This window comes from Camelina sativa, chromosome 11, assembly GCF_000633955.1.
Source record: "Camelina sativa cultivar DH55 chromosome 11, Cs, whole genome shotgun sequence".
In the NCBI taxonomy this organism is placed as follows: Eukaryota; Viridiplantae; Streptophyta; class Magnoliopsida; order Brassicales; family Brassicaceae; genus Camelina; species Camelina sativa.
In genome coordinates this window covers 5,133,135-5,144,656 of record NC_025695.1, presented here as the reverse complement: position 1 = coordinate 5,144,656, position 11,522 = coordinate 5,133,135, and the positions used below count along the sequence as shown (strand labels likewise).

The 11,522-nt window shown below is 37.5% G+C and overlaps 4 protein-coding genes and 1 pseudogene across 5 annotated transcripts in view; all 5 read left to right on the top strand.

Annotated features, from left to right (window-relative positions):
• LOC104727650 (U3 small nucleolar RNA-associated protein 20-like) overlaps positions 1-235 on the top strand; it is an 11,140-nt gene extending 10,905 nt beyond the window's left edge. The window contains exon 21 of the mRNA XM_010446738.1: positions 194-235. Within this exon, the coding sequence (XP_010445040.1) occupies positions 194-235 (42 nt within the window). The remainder of the gene's footprint in view (positions 1-193) is intronic.
• On the top strand, positions 392-3,188 carry LOC104721736. The gene is made up of 9 exons (XM_010439793.2): positions 392-830; positions 1,048-1,131; positions 1,235-1,269; positions 1,366-1,468; positions 1,561-1,646; positions 1,821-1,917; positions 2,003-2,106; positions 2,194-2,242; positions 2,335-3,188. The coding sequence occupies exons 1-9, from the start codon at positions 633-635 to the stop codon at positions 2,410-2,412; spliced, it is 834 nt and encodes a 277-aa protein (XP_010438095.1). The 5' UTR covers positions 392-632; the 3' UTR covers positions 2,413-3,188.
• LOC104721735 lies at positions 3,967-6,568 on the top strand (annotated as a pseudogene).
• LOC104721734 lies at positions 7,301-8,843 on the top strand (the record flags this gene model as incomplete). The annotated part of the gene is given in 3 exon segments (XM_010439792.2): positions 7,301-7,496; positions 7,833-7,856; positions 8,314-8,843. Coding segments are annotated over 3 exon segments (522 nt in total). The 3' UTR covers positions 8,616-8,843.
• The window catches only part of LOC104721732 (calmodulin-binding protein 60 F-like), a 3,661-nt gene continuing 1,320 nt past the window's right edge, over positions 9,182-11,522 (top strand). The window contains exons 1-7 of one of the 2 annotated variants that reach the window (XM_010439789.2): positions 9,182-9,811; positions 10,032-10,107; positions 10,210-10,268; positions 10,343-10,827; positions 10,925-11,085; positions 11,173-11,376; positions 11,496-11,519. In XM_010439789.2, coding sequence (XP_010438091.1) covers positions 9,714-9,811; positions 10,032-10,107; positions 10,210-10,268; positions 10,343-10,827; positions 10,925-11,085; positions 11,173-11,376; positions 11,496-11,519 — 1,107 coding nt within the window. In that variant the 5' untranslated portion in view covers positions 9,182-9,713. Of the gene's footprint in view, positions 9,812-10,031; positions 10,112-10,209; positions 10,269-10,342; positions 10,828-10,924; positions 11,086-11,172; positions 11,377-11,495; positions 11,520-11,522 lie in introns of those variants that run through there. The other variant, XM_010439791.2, reaches the window with a different exon arrangement.

The following is an 11,522-nucleotide window of genomic DNA, read 5'->3' as shown; positions in this document are numbered from 1 at the left end:
GAGAACGAAAAGAGAGAAGAGAAAGCGAGAAGAGAAGCTAATGGCAGTGGTAAATCCAGAGAGAAACGCCAAGAGGAAACTGAGGTTAGCTTCTAAGAATAAAGCAAACAAGAAAAGGAGAATGACGAGCATGAAATTATCTAGATGGGCTTGCTCTTGAAACCCTTAATGAAAATTTTGTTATCTCTTGTAGAAATCAGAGATACCTCAGTTTGTGAGTCTACTGTCCTTGTGAAATTTCTCTATATCATTTTTGATCCATTTTATCTACAAGACTTGCGTTGAAAGGAGATTTATGGGCTGGGCTTTTCACTCTTCAATATTGTGTAAGAAATATATACAATGATGAAATTTAAAATCGAAACTAGGGAAACCAGTCATGTTCATCCACGAATCTTTCGTGTACGATGTGATGTGATCTCATCTTAATTATTTGTTCCATTAAGAAATTGTGCGTGTGTGAATGAGTCAGTTCATCATCATCATCATGCTAATGTTGCAGTCTCTTACCACCACTTGGAGAAAATAAAAAAGACAACTTTTAAACTGTTTCCTTCATTTTTAGTTTCAATCTCTCTCTCTCTCTGTCTCTCTGTGAGTAAAACTAAGAATTCAGATAAAAAAAAAGAGGCATGAAGCAATCTTCATGGGGTTGTACAATCTTCATACAATTATCTCTCTGTCTCATCGTCTATGTGTCTCTGCATTTGGGTCACCCATTCTTCTCTAGTAACGACGTTGACAATGCCACACCTCTAGATCTTTATTTCATCTCCGTCGCCGGAGGAGGTTTCAGGCCTCTTCACCGCCAAACTCACCTTCTCCGATTGGTTCGTTTCTCATCTTCCTCCTTTCTTTTTTTTTGGTTGGAACATAAAATTTGTTTTCGTCTCTGCAATTTATCTAGTTGTTATCGAGTCCATTGGTTTCAGGTCAAAAAGTTTGGTTCTTTCTAGATTTTCCTAGCCTCCTCAGATCCAAAAGTTTGAATTTTTAAGGTCGAGACATCATATTGTACTTATTTTTGTTACTGTTTGATCGATGAAGATGGAGAAAGCTGCAGAAACTTACAAGGCAAAATTTGTGGTGAGCTCAAGTGAACATGGAGAAGATGACCCACTCCTGCAACATGTCAGTTCTTCAGCTTAATTTTACTTGAATTGTGACAGAAAAGTTCTGAATCTCTTTTGTTGAGCAGTTTGTATGATTAATGAGTGTATTGATCTTTTCGCAGGCTTCTCGAGTGTCTTCTTCACTGAAAATTCCATGGTAACTTGAGATCCTCTGGAATATAAACCCTGTTAGTTAGCTTAAGTTCTGTTGATGTAACGTAACAAGAAGACTAATCAGTTAGATGCGTTTTAGGTACACTAGAAAGAAAGGATCTGGATATTCCAGAGAGCGCATCGCAATGCCTTTTAATGGATCCTTGGATGTTGTTTTCGTAGACATTGGCTCACTACAGCAGGTAGAACCCGTTTGTTTCTGTGAATTTTATAGAACTTTTGTTAAGCTTATATTGATTCTTCGTTTCCTTGTTTTGATTGATTGAAACTGAAGGATTTGCTCGGTGGAACATTGAATGGCTCTACGATCAGTCAATTGAAAAGGCTAACAAGGATTCTTAAAGCAGCAGATGGAGACTGGTAAGTTGGTTATTTCAGCTCATAGACTCTCTTGATCTCTCAAGAACCTGTAGAAAAACAATGCAACAAGTGCTCTGTCACTTTTTTTGTGACCCATTTTGCTCTCTGCCCTCCAAAATTAGTCCATATAATCGGTCCAATGGATTAAACAATCAATAGTCGTTCTTGATACAGGCGTATTGTTGTTGGATCAGACTCGTTACTCACTCTAAGGAAGGAGCCCAAGGAATTTGCAAGGACATTTTATCAAATCATGACCAAATATGGAGTGGTAAGACATTGAAATATCCCATCGTATTGTCGAGAAATCAAAGTTTATGATTAATCTGAGAGGAGAAAACTTTTGATGATACAAGAACTTATATATAAGCGAAAAAGGCTGCACCAGCGAGAGCTTGACTTGCATTACGGTTCCTAATCAATCAGAGAACCGAGGTCTAACTTCTGATAGTAACAAGAGGTAAGAAGATCTTTATTATGACATTATAATCATAAACTATGAAAGCTCAATCCTAATATCTGAGAGAAATGCATAATCTTATGTCAGAGAAATGGAAGATGGGTTTCTTCTTCACAGAGTTAGCTTCTCAGAGTTTGTAAGTAGTTTACTTCCACTCTTCTGCTAAGATATGTTTTTTCAAGACCAAAATGAACATAACTCAAGTGTTCTTTGTTTTATCATAAACAGGTTACTTATACTATCAACTCATCAGGACAAGTCATTGACACAAGATTAGTTAAGCAGAAAGGCAAAGAGACCATCTAAAAGGTTTACTCCATAGTTGTAACGAAGCTGTACAATCAATTTTAGTACTCTTCCGTGAATGACCGTTATACCCTTGACCTGTCCGAGTAAAAAAAGCTGAATCATCGGAGGGTAAAATTGGGAATTGGGTACTCTATATATTCCCCCAAAAAAGAGTGAGCTTTTTTTTTTTTAGGGTTTTGCTCTCTCATTAGTTTAAGTATGAGGTTTCTGCTCCCGGAGGATTTTTTTCTTCCGGTGGAAGCGGATCCGATGATTTCAAATATTTGTTGACGAGCCACTTGTTAAAGTGGTGATGAATCGTCCAATCAAATCTCCTCCACCACCATCTCTACTCCTTCTGATCTTCTTTGCTCACTGATTCTGCTTTGCCTCGATCTCTATCTCTTTCTTATTATTATTATTATTATTATTATTATTATTGGGGAGACGATGATGATTCTTAAGAAGTCAGTAGACCAGACATTGTGGTAACACTCTCTCTTTCATGGCGGGGCTATAAAGGAAAAAAAAAAGTCTTTTTTTTTCTTTGTCAGCAGCCATGGCGGAAGAGTGTATCCTCTCTAATCTGTCTGAGAAAAGGCGAATCTGAGTCCTCTTTTGTTACATGCACAATGTTTTAAAAATTAAAATCCTTTTTTAGCAGCTACTGTTGAAGCTTCGATGCATCGTTTTTGTTGAATCAAAGTTTTGAGTTGTGAATTTGGGATCCATGTGATGATTTTGTCTTTAAAAGATCAGTAGTGTTTCCTCTGTATCTATTATAAAAATCACATGGATGTGATCAATGGGCATGTGATTATCGTCAGATGAGTTATCTCAGTTGTGTTTGCCAATTAAAGATATCAGATGCTAAACCCAAACAAGATACAATTAAAAATGGTTATAAGAAAAGAAAGAGAGAATGCTATCATATAGTTAATCTACAATTGTGAAAGCTTTCATAGCATTGTAGGTTGCTACAAAGCACACACGTTGGTTGTGGGATATAAATTATAGACTGAAAGAAACAGTAAATGATACAACTATAACTTTGTGACAGCTCAACTCACTGATGTGATTGGAAATCTGTTTTGATCAAGAATCTGACTCTGTGGGCAAAGTATTCATTCATTTTCAATCTTGCCTGTTTTAAGTTGATTTGTTTTGTTCTATACCAATTGGTTCTGGCTAAAGAACTTAGCCTCTATTACTCTTGTTTCAGACTAATGTACAGAAAAAGAAAACTGTCAATTAATTTATAGTTTGGTAATAATATAAACTTGCTTAGAGCCATGTGCTATTTTCTATATTGCAACCCGGAAATTGAGTGGTCCAATGGTCTTCCTGTGTGTATACTATGAAATGTGGATGTATTGTTCTTCCTAATCCTATAACCGTATTGGTATTCTCACCTGAAGCGTCCAACGATTCTTCTCTTGACACTGTTGTTCCTGAGAATCACTTGCAAAAATTCAGTGTATATTGGACTTTATTAAGAAACCAATATATCATATTTGTGTAAATTATGTGTATGCGAAGATGGGAAATTCGATATGTTCGGGTCTAGGTGCTAGTTGTTACTTCGTTTTGTGTTAGCATCATTCTTGAAAAGTTATGTTAATACAAGAAACAAGACAAAAGGTTTTCCTTGTACATATCTCATTTTTTTTCCCTCCACAAGCTCCAAAAGAGTGACGCAGACATAAGACCAAAGACACTTCTTCTTATTTATTGTCTCTGAGTGTTTGAGTTGTTCTTCTACTTAGAGTGGCAGAGAGAGACATGGATAAAATGTCAGCTTGTTTATGTCTTGTATTCTTCTTCTTCTTCTTAACTATTGTTGCAGAAGCAAAGTATCCTCCTGGAGGTTCCTACCATCTTTCATCTTTGAGACAAAACATGAAGATCTCCAAGTCAAAGGCAGAGTTACCCTTTCACTTTCAGACTCGTTATTTCCCTCAGAATCTAGACCACTTTAGTTTCCAACCAGAGAGCTACATAATCTTCCATCAGAAGTACCTCATCAGCAGCCATTTCTGGCGCAAAGGTGGCCCCATCTTTGTCTACACAGGCAATGAAGGTGACATTGAATGGTTTGCTTCCAACACTGGATTCATGTTGGACATTGCTCCCAAGTTCCAGGCTCTTCTTGTCTTTATCGAAGTAAAAGTTTTCGCAAAATCTCATATTGCATCACGTATCTGAAGAATCTAACTTAAAAACACTAATGCCTCTCTGTTTGTTTGGTCTTTTATGTATCCTTGCAGCATAGATTCTATGGAGAGTCTAATCCGCCGAGGTCAGCCAAGAAAATGGGATACCTGAACTCACAGCAAGCGTTAGCTGATTACGCAATCTTGATAAGAAGCTTGAAGCAGAATCTATCGTCAGAAGCATCTCCTGTCATAGTCCTTGGTGGTTCTTATGGTTGAAGTAAGCTTACAAAATTCCAGTCAATTGGTCACTTCTTATTATTACACTCCTATATACTCTCATCGGCTGTACTCCATTTCCTGAGACAGTGCTTGCAGCGTGGTCCAGGCTAAAGTATCCGCATATTGCTATTGGCGCATTAGCATCCTCTGCTCCAATTCTGCAGTTTGATAAGATTGTTCCGTCTTCAAGCTTCTACGATACCGTTTCTGAGGATTTCAAGGTCTGTATATTTCTAAACACGGTTAGTACAAAAAGTCTATTCAATGTTGAGCTTCTCATGCCTTTTATTGTGAGAAGGATGCGAGTGTCAACTGTTTTGAAGTCATCAAGAGAAGCTGGGGAGAACTGGATGCTTTTTCCACCATGAAAAATGGCTTACAAGAACTCAGCAAAAAGTTCAGAACTTGCAAGTAATAATCTGCTTTAACCTCATTGTTGACAGTGCTAATCTTCGAGAACTCTTAACTTGTGATGCTATGTTGTCTAATATTTAACAATCACAGGGATCTTCACTATGTCAGTTCAGCCTCAGGGTGGCTAGAGTCAGCCTTTGTTAATACAGCAATGGTTAATTATCCAACTCCAGCAAGTTTCATGGCTCCACTGCCTGCTTATCCAGTGGAAGAGGTAAGACATGTTTTAGAGTGTTAAAAAGTAATTTTTTTCTTGTACCGGTTTATTTACAATGAGACATCTTATCACATCAGATGTGCAAGATCATCGACGGGTTTCCTCTAGAAGCCAGCAATCTTGATCGTGCATTTGCAGCTGCAAACTTATACTACAACTATTCAAGTTCAGAGAATTGCTTCGATATTGAAAACGAAACTGATCCTCATGGACTCAATGGTTGGTACTGGCAGGTATCCATGAGTCTATCTGTTTCCTTTTTGTTAATTAATTGAACAGTTCACAATAATTTACAAAATTTGGTATTTAACTTACCAATGGATCAATGCTACTATTGGATGAAAAAAAAAAGGCTTGCACAGAGATGGTCATGCCAATAAGCTGTTCGAACCAGAGCATGTTTCAACCATACGAAAGTAATGACAAAGGAGACCAAGAAGAATGTCTAAGGGCATATGGTGTCAAGCCTAGACCACACTGGATTACCACCGAACTTGGCGGACAGGTTTGTTTTAATTTTGAAGATAACAGACCTAAAAGCTCAGCTTTTGATCAGAGTATGTTCGTTGCAGAGAATAGAGATGGTATTGAAGAGATTTGGTAGCAACATTATATTCTCCAACGGAATGCAGGATCCATGGAGCAAAGAAGGATAAAGTCACTCATTCCTAATTCCATATTACATGTCAATACAAAATCTCTATAGGACTTGAGATGTTAATGGAATTTTCAGGGTTCTGAAGAACATATCGACTAACATCATTGCGCTTGTGACCAAGAAAGGTAAAATGTTTGTGAAAATTTAAGAGTGAACACACACACACACACACACACATTCGTATTATATTTATAAACAAGGAAACTGAAAAATTGTGTATAAAGCAGGAGCTCACCATGCGGATCTGAGGGCTGCTACAAAAGACGACCCTGAGTGGCTGAAAGAACAGAGGAGGCAAGAAGTTGCGGAGATGGAGAAATGGATCAGTGAGTATTACAGTGATCTGAGACAAGAAGAGCAAGGCAAGTAAAAGGACCAAAAACACCATTAGAAACATTTGTCTGTGATGAGATTTGTCCAATAGTAAATAAAATCAATCGATTGTTTTCATCTTTCAACCAAGATAAAATTAGAGTATATGCTATCACTTAAGAGAAACACCAATCAATAAGTAGAAGATAAGAATGAACTAAGAAAAAACCCATGGATGCTAAGCTATGTGTCCAGAGATCGAGATCGTCGTCATAACCTCCTGCATGTGTCCAGAGATCGAGATCGAAACCAAAAATATTACAAGAGAAAAGACAATATTAATAAATAGCAATAATACTAATAACAAACGATCGAGAGAGACTACTAAACTATCATCATACTCATCAAATAGTATAAATTTTGTATGATGACTAGTAGTGTGTGTTTCAACTTTCAATATTGAAATCATTCTAATCTTTTTACTAATAACGTTACTCGTGTTTTTTTTTCAATGTTGACCCAATCAACCAAAGTACTGTGCCATTTTAGGAAAATAAAGAAATTAGAAGGTGTCAAATTGTAATTTATCTAAAAGAACTGAGTGTTACTTATTTACAGTGATTGTCAAACGCACCACCGACAACCGAACCGGACTCAGTCAAAACGTCGACGTTTTCTTGTAGTTTCTCCGCGTTTGGACTTTGGCACATCAACACTTCAAACTTTAAAAAGCTGTGTTTGTTTATTTTCAATTCTTCAATTTTTTTTTTAAATTTTCGCTGACAGTAGTATCTTACACACACTAATCGCCATTGTTGCTGCTGCACTTCCGACTCTGATTCGGTTCGATTCAAAGATTTTCCCACAAAGATGGCTCGTCGATCTGGAGATTGCATGAGATGTCTGGTGGTATTCGCGGTTGTATCAGCTTTAGTAGTGTGTGGACCTGCTCTTTATTGGAAATTCAACAAGGGTTTCGTTGGATCCACCCCTCGTACCAACTCTCTTTGTCCTCCTTGCGTTTGTGATTGTCCACCTCCTTTGTCTCTCCTTCAGATTGCTCCTGGTATGTCTTTCTGATTTGGGATCTACATGTTCCTCCTTTTTATGATTGGATTCGTGTTTTACGAGTTCTTTGTCTTGTTAAATTTAGTTCCTTTTTTTTAGTAATGATCACAATTTTGAGATGCCCTTTTCCTCGAATTTTCAATTGGGTGAAATTTATTTGGATCTTGCTCTGTAGCATCTGATTTTGTCTAATTTCAATATTGGATCTTTCAATCAAGCTCTTTCTTTTAGGGGGCATTTAGGTTTAATCTCTTTTTGTTGTCTAATTAGTAAGAAAAAAATCTCGACTTGTATATTGTTTTAACAAGTTGCATTTTTTTGGTTTTGTCTGCAGGGCTTGCAAATCTCTCTATCACAGGTTAGATCTCGATTCTGAGCTTCACTTTGTTTAGCTGCTATGCCTTTCTTGTTTCCTTCATGTTACAGTATAGTTATTGAGGAGCTTTCAAATTTTTTTCTAGGGAAGTAATAATATGGCAGATCGGTTCCCTCGTAATTTCTTTCTTGTTTCCAGTTTCATCAATTTTTTCTGGTGTTTTTCTAAGTCTTGGATCTTACAAGTCATTTGATGAATCAATAGCTGTTTTCAATCCCGATAGAAGCTTGATGGCAGAACAGGCTTGTCAATTTTGTCACTGTTATTCTGATTGTTACCTGTGATCTGACAACTTTACCATGCCCTTCCAGCATCATGATGCATTTTTTTTCTTTCTAGATATGTATGTACATATAGTGGCTTTTGTATTCTCCTGTAAAGACGTTCCTTCTTTGGTGTTTGATACTGGTAAATGAATTTTGATTTGTGGTGTAAACAGATTGTGGAAGCGACGATCCAGAGCTCAAACAGGAGATGGAGAAACAGTTTGTAGACCTTCTGACCGAGGAGCTGAAGCTGCAAGAAGCAGTTGCAGATGAGCATAGCCGTCATATGAATGTTACCCTTGCTGAAGCGAAAAGGGTTGCATCTCAGTACCAAAAGGAGGCTGAGAAGTGCAATGCCGCCACTGAGATTTGTGAATCAGCTAGGGAGAGAGCTGAAGCTTTGTTGATCAAGGAGAGGAAGATCACTTCTTTGTGGGAGAAGAGAGCTCGGCAATCAGGTTGGGAAGGTGAGTAAACTGATTGCACTTCCCAGTTTACCTTGAAGATTTTCTCTCTGAAATAATTGGATTTTCACAACTCAACTCAAGTAAAGGAAATTGTTTTTGTCAAGGAAAACTCCTGTCTTCCACGTTTCTCCCTATATGTAGTTTTTTGTTTCGCCCTTGGATCGGAATGTAGCTAAAGAAAGGCTTGGCCCTGTATTAACTTTTCTTCATATATAAAATTGTCCATTTCTCTACTATGAAGTTTGACTTGCTTCGCTTGTTAGATAAGAAGTCGTTATGTTATCTTATGGTTCATGTTCATTGGCAACCCCAAACCATCACATTCTCAATAACCAAGAGCCAAAGCAAAGAGTGAGCTAGGTACCTCAGCTAAACAAACCCGAGCTTATAGTTATGTTGTGTTTGTTGAATGTTACATCTCGCTGAGATAAAAAAAATTCTGTGAATTGATTCGACTGCATTGAAGCTAGATGTGATGCATGACAATAATATTGATATATCATGGCTTAAGCTAAGCACAGAAAGACCAAGAGATTTCACTTGGACTCTGTTTTCTTCTTTGCTTAATAACCTAACAAAGACTTTTTCAGACGTCAAGAAACATGAAAGTTCGTGAACAGAGAGAGAGAAGAGCTGAGAAGAGACAAAAAGTGGAGAAGTCAAACGCACTTACGTTAACATAATTATGATCGTCCAGGTATCACGCGGTTTCGGGTTTTCAATATTCCTTCATTCACAAAAACAGCTGTATTTATTTTTCTATTTTATTTTAGCGTCAGCCATTAAAGTATACTGTTTGTATTATTCTATTATTCAGAGGGACAGAATCCATAAAAGCCTTTAGATCTACCATTAAAAGAAACAGGTCTCGGTTCAGTGACTCCTGCAAACCGTCCACCTCCATGTGGATTGTACAAAAAGTTCGATAAAGAAAAGAAGATATTAGACTTTGGTTCTAGATTCAACTAATCTCTGTTCCTATTTCTTCTGTGTTCTTCTCTGAAGCTTCCATAGTGTAGGACTTATGTTTTTTTTTCTCCAACTTAGGGAAGTGCATTAAATTCTCATCTCTCTAGGCACTGATATTGATAAGTTATTTACTTTAAATGGATAATTCCATGAACAAGAGAGGACATGGACACAATCAAGAGTATGCAGATACCTTGCCAGAATCAAAGAGACAGAAGCTTCCTGCTTTGGCAAGGTAACTCATGTTTAACATGTGTTATTATGTCATAACTTCGATTTTTTGGCTGTGATTGTAAACTCTTTTGGGATTGGAGCCTTGTTTTGATATGTTCATTAATACACTGTCCAAAAAGATAGTATTGTGAAAATATCTTGTTTTTCAGAATTTCGATAGTCTTGCAAGGTTATCAAAGTTTCTCAGACGTCGTTGTATGAAATCAAAAACTGTTTTACAGTGTCATCATGGAAGCTGTCAAGGTAGATAGTCTGCAGAGGCTATGCTCGACTTTGGAACCATTATTTCGAAGAATTGTGAGTATGATATCCTATTTCGAAGCTTAATTTCCACATAGAACAAATCTTGAGAAGCCTGTGGGGAGGTGTAAACTTGGTATGGTGTTGATCAATGGATAGGTCAGTGAAGAGGTGGAACGTGCATTGTCAAGGTTGGAGAACTCGAAATCTACTTCAAGGTATTTTCTCTAGTTATATACTATATCCTTTGCTGGAATGGTTCCATGATTTTTACACTTATTTGAGGGTTCAGATCTCCAGAACCGAAGAAGATTCAAGGCCTCGATGGAAAAAACCTGCAACTTCGGTTCAGAACAAGAATGCCTCATCACTTATTCACAGGTGGGAAGGTCGAGGGAGAGCAAAGCTCAGCCATTCACGTGGTTCTTATAGATGCAAACACCGGAAATATAATCCAAACGGGAGAAGAATCAATGGCAAAGCTGATTATTGTCGTGTTAGATGGAGACTTCAATGATGAAGACGACAAAGATTGGACGAGAGAACATTTTGAGAGATTTGAAGTGAAAGAACGCGAAGGAAAACGTCCCATCTTGACTGGTGACAGACATGTGATACTTAAAGAAGGTGTTGGAACTCTTGGAAAACTTACTTTCACTGATAATTCGAGTTGGATTAGGAGCAGAAAGTTTAGACTTGGTGTTAAGGCTGCATCGGGGTTTCACTTTCGTGAAGCTAAAACAGAGCCATTTGCAGTTAAAGATCACAGAGGAGAACGTGAGTATCTTACTGAATTGATACGCAGAGGGATAGAGTTTCTTGGATTCTCTACCTGAATCTTGGATTATCTTTTGGCAATGTTTTTTTTTTGCAGTATACAAGAAACATTATCCACCGGCTTTACATGATGAAGTCTGGAGATTGGATAAAATAGCAAAAGATGGAGCACTACACAAGAAGCTACTAAAATCTAACATCGTGACTGTTGAAGACTTCCTGCGGATACTCATGAAGGATCCACAGAAACTAAGAAGCGTATGTGCATCTTTAATATTGAGAACATCTACACAAGAAGATGATTTTTTTCTTGCTAATGGTCTTTATTGGTGTGTGTTTTAACAGTTACTTGGGAGTGGAATGTCAAATAAAATGTGGGATAACACGGTGGAGCACGCAAAGACCTGTGTCTTGGATGGGAAACTTTACGTCTATTACACAGAGCAAACACATGCAACAGGCGTTATCTTTAATCATATATATGAATTCCGAGGCCTAATTGCTAATGGCCACTTCTTATCTCTGGACTCTCTTAACCATGACCAAAAGGTTAAGCATTCCGCTGTAAAGCTAGCTCATTTTTTTCTTCTTCCCTCTAGAATCTGCAGTCTCTAAAGATCATACTCAAAAAGTGATAAAAACTTTTGAACTTTTTTGCAATCCAACAGATTTCTGCAGACATTTTGGTGAAGACG